Source organism: Saccostrea echinata, unplaced genomic scaffold (assembly GCF_033153115.1).
Source record: "Saccostrea echinata isolate AGI-Se365-2 ecotype Australia unplaced genomic scaffold, CSIRO_AGI_Sech_v1 ptg000025l, whole genome shotgun sequence".
Lineage (NCBI taxonomy): Eukaryota > Metazoa > Mollusca > Bivalvia > Ostreida > Ostreidae > Saccostrea > Saccostrea echinata.
The window spans coordinates 17094645-17110286 of NW_026889774.1; the positions used below are offsets into that span (position 1 = coordinate 17094645).

Sequence of the window (15642 nt, forward strand, 5' to 3'; positions counted from 1 at the left end):
TTGCGATAAATGCCAAAGTATAGGACAAAAATTTACAGTCTCCACCAGCGAGTGGTGGCGTCTCCATGTGAGTGAAAAATTCTGGAGAGGAACGTTAAACAACATACGTATAATCAATCAATCAATCAATCGATTGCTGAAGAATTACTGTAATTGAATAATCTGTCTTATAGGTATGTTGTCAAATCTTGATATTATAACTTTACAAAACTCAGTGACTTTACGTTTAATGTGATACTAACTTAATTCATTATATTTTTTTATAACACCATCACAATTATGCCAAAACATACACACAGTGAAGTTTATGATAGTACGGTGTTCGTTCGTCTGTTTGTTTGTCTTAGAAATGATTGCAAACATTTTTTTTTTAAATTGCTAATGATATACGTATATCTCTCATAGGTGCCAAATGTATTATACAAGATTGATAATAAAAATCAAAGTACCTTAAGTACTGAAAGGACTTTTTTCCAGTTATTTTTTTCTTTCACAGTAAATATGATATGTATGGTTTTTACACAGAAAAAAGCAAATTCTTACAGATTTAGAAGAACGGAAGACTTTTTTGTTGCCATGGCAACAAGAGTCTAGTTATTTTAATTTTTGTATCTTTACAACAAATTGCAGAGTGTCTTGTCTCACTAAGATGACAATTTTATAGTCTAAAGAATAAAAATAATTTGTTTTGATATTTTATTAGGCTGTAGCATTGTTAATCAATCATAAAATGTACAATAAACAAAGATGGAGATGGGCATTTGCTAAGCTCTAACACAATATGACGTATTATTTGTTATATTTAATACCTACATCAAAGAAGATGTACGTTCATCAAACATTATAAAGAATAGAAAAATCATTGAAATGTGCTAGCATTGTATCAAGGTTGAAATGATTTTCTTGCACTCTAAACTGTTCGTGATAATTGAACAATATTTGATGGGCCTATCATGCTGTGGCAGAGCACTTTATCATTAAGTAAATTAATTTGATTTGATCTATGTAAATTAATTTGATTAGACATTATTATATACAGTGGACTCCAGGTATAAAGAGGTACTTTGGACATTAGTTTAGATCTTGTTTTAACAGCTGTTCATATTATTGGATATCTGCATTTCACAAGCTAAGGGTTGACTGGTATTTTAATAAAGATTATGTGAAATAACGTTCATATAATACATGATTAAAGAGTTGTATTTAAATACATTTTGTTTGAAAAGTGATCAAAATAATTTCATAAATAATGCACACATAAAGTGCACATTTTAGGACCTCAACTAATGATGAAACATCATGATTCTGCTATGTGTAATTTGTGAATAAGATGATCACCACACTGCACAATTTGATTGAGCTCGAAAACAAGGAAATTCTAAATTTTGTAAAGTGCTGAAAGAAGAAGGATCATTGTCCATTTTGATATACATGTACATTAATATTATACATGTATTTATAAATGGGTTTAGTTGTGTCTGATGCTAAAATTATTTTGGCAACTTGTCAACTTTGTGACAATATTACAATCTTTGTATTTCTATCACCAACTTCCTCAATTTCTTTGAATGTTTAATGTTCTGTTGAAATCATTTAAAAAGGCTGAAAAAAAGTTCAAGGTCACAGAATAAAAAAGTTCATAATTTGCATCCAGTCCATATCTTTTTATGGATAAACTTGGTGACTTCCCATTTTACACAAAGCTTGCTTATGACCTGAGGGTGTGTCATGACCTTGACCCAAGGTCATTTGGGCAAGTTCAAGGTCACTGACAGAAAAGTTCATAATTCATATCCGGTCCTTATCTTTCTAATGGAGAATAATGTTGGAATGTTGGGAGTTTTCACTTCACACAAAGATTGCACTTTTTGACCGCTTATTGGAGTTTTCGAGGATTAAAATTTGCAATTTTTCACTTTTGTAAAAAAAAAAATCATGCAAAAGTTATCTCTCTTTGCACAGATTTCAGGGGCATTCATACTCTTGATGTCTAAATTATTATATATTATTATGAATATCTTACAAGTACGTCTGGTTTTATGAGTTTTAACTTTTTTCTATGTGAGTTCCTATGTTAAATTGAAATCACGCATGGGACCTTTTTATACTCCATGCTCCAATAAGTTGTGGGGGGTATAATGTTTTCGACCCGTCTGTCAGTCAGTCAGTCCTGTTTTTATACCCCACACAAGTTGCAGGGGCTATAATGTTTTCGACCTGTCAGTCAGTCAGTCCTGTTTGTTTTGTCAGCACAACTCCTCATAAACCGCTGCACAGAATTTAGTCAAACTTTGCAGATATATAGGACACAATGTGTAGATGTGCATATTACCAGGAAATTCTGATTCCTTTATTTTTTCTGGGAATTTCGGCACTTTTCAACTTAGATTTTTGGCCATATCTTGAATATAGAGATGGACAGTTTGTCAGTGCAACTCCTCTTAAACCGCTGCACAGAATTTGGTCACACTTTGCAGATATATAGGACACAATGTGTAGATGTGGATATTACCAGGAAATTCCAATTCCTTTATTTTTCTGGGAATTTCGGCACTTTTCAACTTAAATTTTTAACAGTAGCAAAATTATTCTGACAATTGAAGTATGTTAACACTAATGAGTAGAAGATACTCCATAAGTTTCATGTCAATCTGAGTGGAACTTCCAGTTTTGAGTCTTTAAAAATCGCCTATGGGAGTTTCTATGTTCAATTGAAATCATGCATGACACGTTTTCTCATAAAATAATCAAGGTATTATTGTGAAATTTTAAGTGTAGAATGACTTTGATACTGTTCCAACCTGATTAGGTTATGATTGATTGATTGATTGTATGCTGTTTAACGTCCCTCTCGAGAATTTTTCACTCATATGGAGACGCCACCACTTGTCGGTGGAGAGCTGCAAATTTTGTCCTATACTCGGCACTTACGACCATTGAGCAGTGAGGGATCTTTTTCGTGCCAACACCTACTGCGACACGGGGCCTCGGTTTAAACGGTCTCATCCGAAGGACCGGTCTCCACGTCCCACAGTGGGATTCGAACCCGCGACGTAAGGATCAACTCCTTACTTCGCGACTCTAGAGCAGATGCTCTAACCACTGCGCCACGCGGGCGACGATTAGGTTATGAATATGAAAATCAGGAAAATTAGGGATTTCAAGGGGCCAACATTGAAAACGGAGTTTTGCCCATAACTTTTTTATTTTTCAATGAATTTTTAAACAGTTTTCAGATTTGAGTTCAGTATAACCAGGGCAATCTAAAAATTATGGGCCGTGGGTCACTTTTTGATCCCTAATAGGAGTCACAAAGGACTGAAATAACATACTTTTTATTTATTTAAAAAATAATGGTGTAAGAGTTATATCCCTTCGCACATCTGTCAGCAGCCTTACATACTCCTTAGATTTTAAGTTTGGTATGCATATGACAAGTACTTCCATTTTTATGAATCTCTGAATTTGTCTATGGAAGTTCCCATGTTTAATGGATAATTGCAAATGTCACAATATCTCTTAGATTAAACAAGATATTCTTGGGAAAATTGAGTGATGTAATGAATGTGATATTGTTTCAACATCAATAGGGTTTAAAAATGAACTTCCGGAAAAAATATGGGATTTCAAAGGGCTAATGTTGAAAACAGACTTTTCCATGTAACTTTTTATTTCACAGTAAATTTTTGAACAGTATTCGATTCTGTGTTCAGCATAAAGAGTACAATTAAAAAATTATGGTCCGTGGGGTCACTTTTTAACCCCTTATAGTAGGGCTGGGATGATTCAGGGTTCAATCGATTCGGTTTCGGTTCAGAATGATACAGTTTGGTTTTTTTTTTATTCGGTTCGATTTATTCTAAAACAGTCTAAATATTTCTCATCATAAATGAAAAATAATAATCTCCGCTTAATAAGCTGATTTAAATCCTTAACTTCAGTCTTCACAAAAACTTTTCTGAGAAACTAACCAGCAGGGCTAGTGGATTTGGCATTTTTACTAGCTAAAGTAACTACTAGTCCAGAAAAATAATAAAATTTCAAATTTTTTGTTGTATTATTTTATTCCATTTATATTTCAAAATGAATTACTCATCTTTTCATATTTCTTCTGCTTATTTTCTCATTTTGCATTTTTCTTCTGAGTCATTAATAAATAAAGAATCAGATAAAATATTTAAGGCTGAATTTAATAGAATGAAGAAGCAATCTATAGATGCCTTTTAACATAGTAGTATACATTCATTTTTTTTTAATCATTGGACTTCCTTTTCCAAAATGAAGTGAAAGCTAGTGATTTATTTTTTTTAATTCAAATTTTCAGATACATTGTTAATACATTTTTAATAACTCTTGAAAATATTTACTCTTCAGTTAATCAGTTGAGTATTTGGAAATAATTTAATCAACTATTTTGATATCTACATGTATTTTCCATAAAATTGGGATGGAGGAAATTCGGATTAGTAAAATAAAAAAGACGATCGTTTTCATGGTTTTTAGGAATAAATAAATTATGTAGAATTGCTTTAAAGGATTAGATAGAGGAGATTTATGAATGAGAGATTCACACTTCTTTGATTTTTTTCATTGGTTGGGGATTTAAAAGCAAAACTTGGAAAATACCTGCTTCCTTTTAACAAGCCCGTCGGGCTATTTACTAGCCCATACCAATTTAAACTAACCTCTATTGTAAAAGGAAAAGGTGTTTGTGGAATAAAAAAAACTAAATCACTAACTTTAAACAGGCACAATCATTATAAAAAGTATTAAAATCATGAAAACAAACACTTCCGATCTCCAACTGGCAGCCATTTTTGTTTATATGTGTTATGTAAATTTTGAATCGAACTGAACTGAATTCTGGATCGGTGCACCGAATCGAACAGTATAAACCTCTGTGCACTGAAATTTTTGGCACACCGCACAGCCCTACCTTAAAGGAGTTTTAGAGAGCTGGAATACAGAAACTTTTAGTAATTTCAAAAGTAAGAATGTAAGAGTGATTTCCCTTTGCAGATCTCTTGTGAGAATTACATACTCTTTAGGTTTCCATTTTCATACATTTCTGAAAACTAGATTCGGTCTGATTATTTTTTATGCTTTTTTCATCTTGTTAGAGTTATCACACTTTAAGGTGCTTGATATTTTAAGCGTTGAAAAGCCCTCCGATTTTGTTGAACAACAAAAAGGTCTAGTTATTAGGGCTTTTCGCTTTCAGGCGAAAAGCCCTATTGTTTTCGTCTTGTTTTATTATTATTATTAGTTAGGGCTTTTCGCTTTCAGGCAAAAAGCCCTATTGTTTTCATCTTGTTTTATTTTTAGGGCTTTTCGCTTTCAGGCAAAAAGCCCTATTGTTTTCGTCTTGTTAAGGTCTTCCGTCTTCACGGAAGACCTTATAGTGATTCTACTGTTTCTTATTATTAGGGTCTTCCGTCTTCAGCGGAAGACCCTTCTATTATTCTTAGGTTTCTTTTTCACTTTTATTAGGGTCTTCCGAGCTTCCGCTTCGGAAGACCCTTCTGTTATTCTACTGTTTCTTATTATTAATTTTTTTTTTCCAACAAATTTTTGTCAGCTGATTTCTCGGAGATTTTTTGCCTGAATTTTATGAAACTTTCAGGAAGGATACATTATGTTAAGGCCTAAAAACGCTTTTTTCAATTTTTTTGATTTACGCCTTTTTTTATGAGTTATTGCCCTTTCTTTGATATTTGAGGGTCTCTTGTCCGGCTGAGATCTCAGGAAGTACGTAAGATAGTTGCATGAAAATTTTAAGAAAATGTAGCTAACGTATTGCAGTTGAGTAAGTTGTTAAAATTATTGGCTAAACTTTTCAAATTTATATGCTATTTGATGGCAAATTTTAAGAAATTTTTTTTCATAAAATTTTGTTGCTTTTTGTATAATAACTTTTAAACTAAAAATATTTTGTTAAGACATATAGAAGACAAGTTGTGTGAAATAACAAGGGCTTTCAGATAAAATCAAGAAAAAGGGGCTGGCCCTTATATTTAGGGGTCAGTACGTCATAAATGTCTCTTTTCAAATAGCTAAAAATGTTGACATTTGCTACAAAATTTTTATTTCATACTATGGTTTAAGAGATTAAAGCTTTCTGATGAAGGATAGATTCTAAACTGTTCAAATCATGGCACCTGGGGGTAGAGTTGGGCCAGAATAGAGAGGTTCAAAGTTTTACATTGAGATTTTTAGCTCTTCTAAGCCAAAGGCTCAAAGAGCTAATGCTATGGCCATTTGTGCAGTAATGAACTTTTTAGAATATGGGCCGTAAATCAAGAACCCCTTGGCCAATTATTGTCTAATTTGTCACAGGGTATCCTTGGCCAAGGAGCTCCGATTTATACTAAAACTAGGGTTGTGACCCTAAAACAAGGGGAGATAATTAGGTAAATAAAACCAAAAGTACAGGTTGCTAAAAAATCTTCTTCTCAAGAACCACAGGGCAGATTATCATCAAACTTACACAAAAAGATGAGGATATGTTGAAGATTAAAAATTGTTCAAGGCATCGCCCTGGGGCAAAGGGCATGGTCTCAAGGTCACAAGGTCACTTCAAAGTTGACCAAAAATTACATTTTATTAAAATGTTGATATTTTGCTTACTATAAGGACTAGGATCATCAAATCTTGTCAGTTGATGCATCTAAGGACCTCATATCATGTTGACTCAAAAGTAGGTCACGGTGACCTACTTTTAAAATTTTGTGGTCATTCTATTTCAAAATGATTAAGAGGCTTATTTTGAACAAAAGTGACCATCACCTTGACCTACTTTTTGAATTTTATGGCTTAATTTATTTAAATATATTAGGTACTAATTATCTTAGAATCATCAAACTTCATCAGTTGATGCATCTTTGGTTCTCAGAGTATGTCGACTTACATATAGGCCACTATGACCTACTTTTGGAATTTTATGGCTATATTTGAATAATTTCGGGTACTAATTTGCTAAGAGTCATAAACTTTGTTGGTTGATGCATCTTGGGTGCACGGAGTACATCGACTGAATAGTAGGTCACTGTGACCTGATCAAATATTTTTCAGGTACAGTACAATTCGTTTATTATCATAGTTTATTTGTCAAGCCAAAACTTTATTTTAAGCGACTATTATAATAACCATAGACGGCTTAAATTCATCTCAGACGTCTGACATGAAATGACGTGTGTGTAAATTATTGGATGTACTATACATGTTATAATTTCAATTTTAAGGTTTATTTGAAATACAAGTTAACTAACATATCATTTCACAATATTTACTTACTGTTTCAACTTTTTGTTATAAATAAATTCACTTGTATAGAGTTTAATACTCTTCAAACTCAATCTTCTAGATCCCTTGGCATCCAACTTGTTTATTTTGATCTACTTTCATTTTTAAATGTGTGATCAATTCAAACTACAAAGTTTCGTTTTTTTTTAATGTCACATATTAAATCAACACAGCAACATACCATGCATTCAAAGTGTTTCTTTTATTCATCCAAAGTAGACATAAATTTTTTTTACCGATTTACACCTAATGTTGCCGTATAATTAAAATTAATTGATACACTGATGAGCATATAAATTCAAAGCCGCTTGGACAGACTGATGAAAGAGTTAATTTCACTTAATTATTAATTAATCGGGTAGTTTTGTAAATTGTAATTAACTATGAACATTGATCCAGACACCAAGGGTAAGAAACAGCTTGGGTTAATTAACACTAAATTTAGTTTCAACACATTTGGTAAAACACATTCATTACGAACGTACAATTCTGGATTGACATAAGAAGAAAATAAGTTATGAAAAAATAAAAAGTTCGTGTTAACTGTTATCCTGTCATGTACTTCATGAAATAAACAGACTTCTCAGGTAAGTGCACTGAAGTGTGACTAATCTTCCTAGTCTTTCACTATCAGCAAATTTCAAAGTGAAAATCAAGCCATTGTGTATAGACAAGAGACAGTGCGCAAACCACAGGTGTAGATAGGTGTTATCTTTTGTCTTGTTGATTGTCCCAAGAGTGAAAAGGTGTGTAAAAAATATTACGGAAGAAAATTATCTATTATTAGTAAGCGAAGTGTATACTATTAACTATGATAATAACAGACGAAATTTACAATGAATTATTAAGAAATGGTTTTGTGTTTCAAATATCTATAATAAAAAAAGAAGTATGATATAAAACCGGTATGATAAAAAACGAATTGTACTGTACTAATTTGCTTAGAATTTTCAAATTTTGTCAGTTGATGCATTTTGGGTCCTCAAAGTATGTCAACTGAAAAGTAGGTCACTGTGACCTACTTTTGAAATTTTATGTTTATAATTAAATATTCCGGGTACTAATTGGCTTAGAATCATCAAACTTTGTCAGTTGTTGCATCTTGGGTCCTCAGAGTATGTCAACTGAAAAGTAGCACTAGGTCAACATGACCTACTTTTGAAATTTTATGGCTTTATATAAATATTTCAAGTACTATTTGGCTTAGATTTATCAAACTTAGTTGATGCATCTTGGGTCCTTGGAGAATGACAAGTGATAAGTAGGTCCCCTCTACCTACTCTCAGGTACTAATTGACTTAGAATCATCTTGGGTTCTCAGAGTGTTTTATCTAAAATGAAGGTCTTGATGACCTACTTTTGGAATTTCAAGGCTTTATTTAAATATACAGAATACCAAGAGGCTTCAAATAGAAATGATTAGAAGTGATATTGGTTGTACAATTTATCAGAAGAGCGATTCAAGGCCCTTGGGCCTCTTGTTAAAAAGAGTATTCTGATGAAAAAACCACTGGGCCAGAAGAGATGAAAATTATGTAAGCTTCTAGAGGTGCTGTAGATCCTAAATTTAGTAAATTATGGTGCTCCAAGGTAGGGTGTGTCCAAAATAGGGGATCAAATTTTTACATTGAAATACATGTACAGGTGACTCTCGAAGTTCAAGGGACTGCAAGAAAAGTTCAAGAGATCGAAGGGTTCAAGAGAAAGAAAGTGAATAAAATCCGAAATTTTCTGTTCCAATCATCATTGCCCTCCTATTATAAATACCGGAAGTATATTTTGATAATGTCATTGCACGTTTTCATTCGTATTTTACAGGTAATTCACTTGATTTCAACTACAATTATCGTATTTTGAATAAATAAAACGATCTCTTTAAGTTTCAATATTTATGTATTATCATTTCATGATTACATGAAACCTGAATAGCAATCATCGGTGTGGCCACCCCCGGGGCTTGATTGGGTCCTTCACCAGATTTTTGGTATTAAACATGTTAAATCGGTATTCAATTCTCGAGATAGGATTTCTCGTGCAATGTTTGTCATACTTGGAATATGTAGACTCTAATAAGACTTCATAATCTATGGAAAATTACTGACACGACTCTTAAATTATTTTCCAAAAATTATCGCCTCGCTGTCTTGAAATTCAAAATAAATTATGAAGCAATTCCTTTATAATTTACCAATTATTTATATCAACACTTGGATGCTCACTGGTATAGTGTCATTTATGTAAACACACAATTAACACCTCCATGCCAGCCCCAGGCGCTCACTGTTATCCAGGTAAGTCCAAGCTGCATTAATTTTACGCTTGATTGGCGTGTACACACGAGCAATCAAAACTTCGAGAGATAGAGAGTAAAAACAATGAAATGTGTGTAACGGGACCCAGGTCTTGGTTTGAGAGATAGAGAACTTCGAGAGATCGGAAGTTCGAGAGATCAAAAGTAAATTTGCTTAGTTAAACGGGACCAGGGGTTCACTTCTAGAGATCGAGAACTTCGAGAGATCAGAGTTCGAGCCATCGAGAGTCACCTGTATATAGGAATAAATCTTTTAAAATCTTGTTCTCAAGAATCACTTGGCAGAGGTGAATATAATGTGGAAGCTTTCTGAAATGCACATTCTAAACTTTTCAAATCATGACTCCTTGGAGTACAGCCACAATAAGGGAAGATTTACATTTGAATGCACTGAAAAAAAAATCTGAAAAGATGTTCTCAAGAACCACTGGGCCAGAAGAGATAAAACAAATGTGGAAGCTTCCTGAGTTGTTATGGATTCTAAACTGTTCAAATCATTGCCACTGGGAGTATAGTGAGGCCACAATAGAGGATCAGAGTTTTGCATTGAAATACTTAGGAACAGAAGAGATGAAGCAAATAAGAATATGGAAGCTTCCTGAGGTGTTGTAGATTCTAAATTGTTCAAATCATGGCCACCAGGATAGGGTAGGGCCTCAATAGGGGATCAAAGTTTTACATTGAAATACATAGGAAAAGTTCTTTAAAAAATCTTTTTCTCAAGAAGAAATGAAATTTATTTGAAAGCTTCCTGAGGTATTGTAGATTCTAAATTGTTCAAATCATGGCTACCAGGATAGATAGGGTAGGGCCTCAGCAGGGGATCAAAGTTTTACATTGAAATACATAGGAAAAGTTCTTTAAAAAATCTCAAGAAGAAATGAAATTTATGTGAAAGCTTCCTGAGGTGTTGTATATTCTTAATTGTAAAAATCATGCCATGTGGAGTAGGGTGGACTACAATAGGGGATCAAAGTTTTACAAATAAAATATATAGGAAAAACTTTTTAAAATGTTCCTCTTAAAAACCACTGGCAAGAAGAGAAGAAACTTGTGTAAATGCTTCCTAAGGTGTTGTAGATTTTAAATTATACAAACATGACCCCCGTGTAGTAGGGTGGGGCCACAATTGAGAATCAAAGTTTGTCTTGGGATTTTGTAGAAAATAAATTTTGAATACCTGAAATCACACCAACATATGCAAATATTCCCAATTTTAGTGGATACATTTTTTTTTTCAAATTATGCACTGTGGGTAAATACAGTAAGATAAAATAGGGATTAAATTCTGAAATGCATGTATTTAGGGAAAGAATTTTTTCTTCTCAATAACTTGAGGTCAATTTAATCATAATGATTTTGAAGCATTCCCATGTTGTGTGGATTCAGGGACCCTAAAAATGGGGCTATAATATGGGGTCACAATTTTTCATGAGAATAAAAAAAGCATTTTGAAAATCTCTAAGAAGAATAAGTGATCTCACTATAACAAGCTACTCAGGTTAGCATTGTGGCCCATGGGCATATGGTTCTTTTACATTTTCAAACTTCTCTTATTATGTCTAGATTTGACCTTTCCTTTCTTAGAAGCCAGGACTGATGTTAAGATTGTAATAAAACAACACCTTGTTATTTCTAAACACCTGTAATTTATTGTCATGGTGTAAATTTGTCTACAGATACCTGTGTTTAATACCAGTATTAATATGGGACTAGAAGGTGCAATCTACAGTAATGCAAGTACTTTGTTATATCCAACAGCTCTTTTTTTGTCGCTTGCAGAGCAGAGCAATTTACCCTTTGTCTGTCTGTCCGTCTGTCACACCCTATATTTCGAAAACTGTAAGAGGTATGGATTTGATATTTTGCACATATCGATATTGCTTGGCACTATGGCTTTTGTAAATTACCATAGTTACCTACCTTATTACCCTTGATCTTGACCTTTGACCTACTTTTCAAAATAGTTAATAGTGCCGATATGCAGCATATTTTTGACATGTAAGATGCAAGTCTATGCTATTTAGCATGTGCACTGTTTTCATTAGACAATATGAAAAATACCAGCATTACAATCCATTCGAACGTGACCTTTGACCTACCGTGCAAAAAATACCCCAAGCAGTTTTATTTAACTCTTGACTTTTGAATTTTAGAGGCAGGATGTTCATGAGCTCATGATACTGTGCTTTGAAACTGTATGATATTCAGTTACACAATATACATTATATTTAAATGCTATGAAAATACATCGGGATCGGTATTCCACAATGGATCTCATAGACTGACAATTGCAGAATCTATTTTGGAGGATTGTTGGACACACATATCAATAAAATGATAAATACTAAATAGTTATTATATCCCACGTAACAAGTTGCAGTGGGTATAATGTTTTTGACCCATCCGTCAGTCCTGTTTTTTGTCAGCGCAACTCCTCTTAAACCGCTGCACAGAATTTCGTCAAACTTTTCAGATATTTAGGACACAGTGTGTAGATATGCATATTGCCAGAAAATTCTGATTCCATTATTTTTCTGGAAATTTCGGCACTTTTCAACTTAGATGTTTGGACATATCTTGAATATAGAGATGAACAGTTTGTCAGTGCAACTCCTCTTCAACCGCTGTGCAGAATTTCATCAAACTTTGCAGATATTTAGGACACAGTGTGTAGTTGTGCATATCCATTGGAATCAACTTTTGTAATGAAATTTGATGTGTAATATTTTATGACCTTAAAAGACCCCTATTGATTTGGAGATCAAAATATTAATGACTCAACACAAGAAAGATCTTGGATAGAAGTACACAAAAAGTTCTCAACATCATTTATCTAGAAACTTCAGCCCAATGAAATTTGTAACATACAAAGATTTGAATGTCCTTATATGCAAGAAGTTTTGATTTGATGATTTTTTGCTAGTAATGCCCCTTTTTGAATAAAGAGCACCATGCCATTCATTATGTGTTGCATTGTCAAGTTTCGGGGGAGCGTGGGGTATGTGAGCTTGCTCACTTTTTCTTTAAATTCTAATAATTTCAATTTAATTATTCATTTGAGGGTTAGGGAACCATATTTTCTTTGATTGTCAGATTCTTTCACAGTCTTATACTATCCATGGATGCCATTTTTTATTTATCTGTAGACAAATGGATGAACTATCATGCTAACAGTGAATAAAAAGCTGACCACGAAGATTTATTTATATCTGTAATGAAGCTACAAAGCAGGTGACGTGTGTTCCTGGGAACACTCTAGTTAATAAATGTGGCAGGATTTCAACCTTTTTATAAGCAGAATCTTGTAAATGATTAGACTTTAACAAGATGTTTTTAAAAAGAAAAAATGTGAAAGAATTAATTTGGGACTTAAAATCATTGCATTGTAAGTGGTACCTTGCTGTAGCCAATTTCGCAATACCTGGAGGGCACTGAAGTGTAGTAATTTTATGTACGTATATACGTAAATACGTATATATATTTTATATATATATATATATATATATATATATATATATATATATATATATATATATATATATGTATATATATATATATATATACACACACTTGTTTTGTAGCTATTTATATCCCCGATTGACAACTCTACCTGAGGAAGTGGTTGGCAAACAACTTGTCCATTTATTGTTGAGCAGATTTGTTTTGCTAGATGCATCAGCTGCCAGTACAATAGTTCCTAATATACTTGTTCCAAAAAGAGGTAAAAGCGACATGGTCTTAATGTACAATAATGGGCATTGAAGTGGTAAAGTGTTTTGTTTGAATGGTATGTTTGGATCTTTCTTATCAAACATCAATTGGTACATTGTGACACATTTATTTCTTTAGAAACGAGAAAGTAAAAGTCGTCACACTATTCTATAAGAACCACACTTTCTGCAACCTGCAACCAGCAAAATGAGTTTTGCTGAGATGGGAATTTTATGAAGTCAGGAGAGAAAGTTAAAGAACCCCCCACTTCTGTAAAACTATATTGCATGAATATGTATATAACCACAAAATTATCATGTTTATTGAAGTTATCACAAGACATGCATACATGTAGATTGAAAAACATGTTTACTCAGTGTTTATGTGGATTAGCTGCCAATCAGGTTGGTTATTAGGTCACCTGAGTCACTCAGGTGACCTATTGCTATCCGTTTTTGTCCGTCGGCATGTGTCATGCGATGTGCGTTAACATTTGAACATTTTTAGCTTCTTCTCTGAAACCGCTCAACCAATTTCAACCAAACTTGGCATATAGCATCTTTGGGGGAAGGGGAACAAAATTTGTGAATTTCATGGTCCCTGTCCCCCTGGGGCCTGAGGGGTGGGGCTAAAACCACCAAAATTAATGAAATCTTTAAAAATCTTCTTCTTTACTCCTGGACATCAAGCAGTCAAACTGTTGGCATGATTGTAATAAGCATTGAGCCCTCTACCAAAATTATGAAATTCATGGCTCCAGGGTCAGGGGTTCCGGTGCTAGGGCGGGGCTATATAGATCATATAGTGAAAGTGCATTATTTCTTTGAAAATCTTCTTCTCTGCTCCTGGGTATTAAATAAAGGAACTAAGTACATAGTTATGATGAGCAAGAGTGCCTCTTCCAAAATATTGAAGTTCATGGCCCCAGGGTCAGGGGTTCTGGTGTTAGGGTGGGGCTCTATTGATGATATAGTGAAAATGCATCAATTCTTTGAAAATCTTCTTCTCTGCTCCTGGGTATTAAATAAACTAACTAAGTACATAGTTATGATGAGCAAGAGTGCCTCTTCCAAAATTGTGAATTTCATGGCCCCAGGGTCAGGGGTTCTGGTGCTAGGGTGGGGCTCTATTGATTATATAGTGAAAATACATTAATTCTTTGAAAATCTTTTTCTCTGCTCCTGGGTATTAGATAAACTAAGTAAGTACATAATTATGATGAGCAAGAGTGTATCTTTCAAAATTGTTAACTTCATGGCCCCAGGATCAGGGGTTCTGGTGCTAGGGTGGGGCTCTATTGATTATATAGTGAAAAAGCATTAATTCTTTGAAAATTTTGTTCTTTGCTCCTGGGTGTTAAATAAACTAACTAAGTACATTGTTATGATGAGCAAGAGTGCTTCTTCAAAAATTGTGAATTTCATGGCCCCAGAGTCAGGGGTTGTGGTGCTAGGGCAGGGCTATGTAGATCATATAGTGAAAGTGCATTAATCCTTTGAAAATCTTTTTCTCTGCTCCTGGGTATTAGATAAACTAAGTAAGTACATAATTATGATGAGCAAGAGTGTATCTTTCAAAATTGTTAACTTCATGGCCCCAGGATCAGGGGTTCTGGTGCTAGGGTGGGGCTCTATTGATTATATAGTGAAAAAGCATTAATTCTTTGAAAATTTTGTTCTTTGCTCCTGGGTGTTAAATAAACTAACTAAGTACATTGTTATGATGAGCAAGAGTGCTTCTTCAAAAATTGTGAATTTCATGGCCCCAGGGTCAGGGGTTGTGGTGCTAGGGCAGGGCTATGTAGATCATATAGTGAAAGTGCATTAATTCTTTGAAAATCTTCTTCTCTGCTCCTGGGTATTTAAAATAAACTAACTAGGTACATAGTTACGATGAGCAAGAGTGCCTCTTCCAAAATTGTGAATTTCATGGCCCCAGGGTCAGGGGTTCTGGTGTTAGGGTGGGGCTCTATTGATTATATAGTGAAAATGCATCAATTCTTTGAAAATCTTCTTATCTGCTCCTGGGTATTTAGTTCGACTAAATATTAACAAAAAATTACCCAGTTTTTACTATACTTACAGCTCTACAAAATCCTTTTCTTCAAAAGCATTTCTTCTTATCATGAATAAAGACATTGCTAAATAAAACTATTTGTTACAGTTTACTTATTGTTTTGAGATTATAGTACTTATCTAGTAAAATGCAGTAAATTCGGGTTTCAAGGTAGTACACAATAGATAGGCCAAAATTTTCCTCAAATCCTATTTTTTTGAAACTTTCAATTGATATTTTGTTCTAGGTTACAAAATCTC

General features: G+C 33.6%; 1 protein-coding gene across 2 annotated transcripts in view; it reads left to right on the plus strand.

The window, feature by feature from the left end:
* The window catches only part of LOC133192068 (protein-associating with the carboxyl-terminal domain of ezrin-like), a 474471-nt gene that overhangs the window by 262958 nt on the left and 195871 nt on the right, over positions 1-15642 (plus strand). For both annotated transcript variants that reach the window (XM_061327911.1, XM_061327912.1), the window contains one exon: positions 13198-13337. In XM_061327911.1, coding sequence (XP_061183895.1) covers positions 13198-13337 — 140 coding nt within the window. The remainder of the gene's footprint in view (positions 1-13197; positions 13338-15642) is intronic.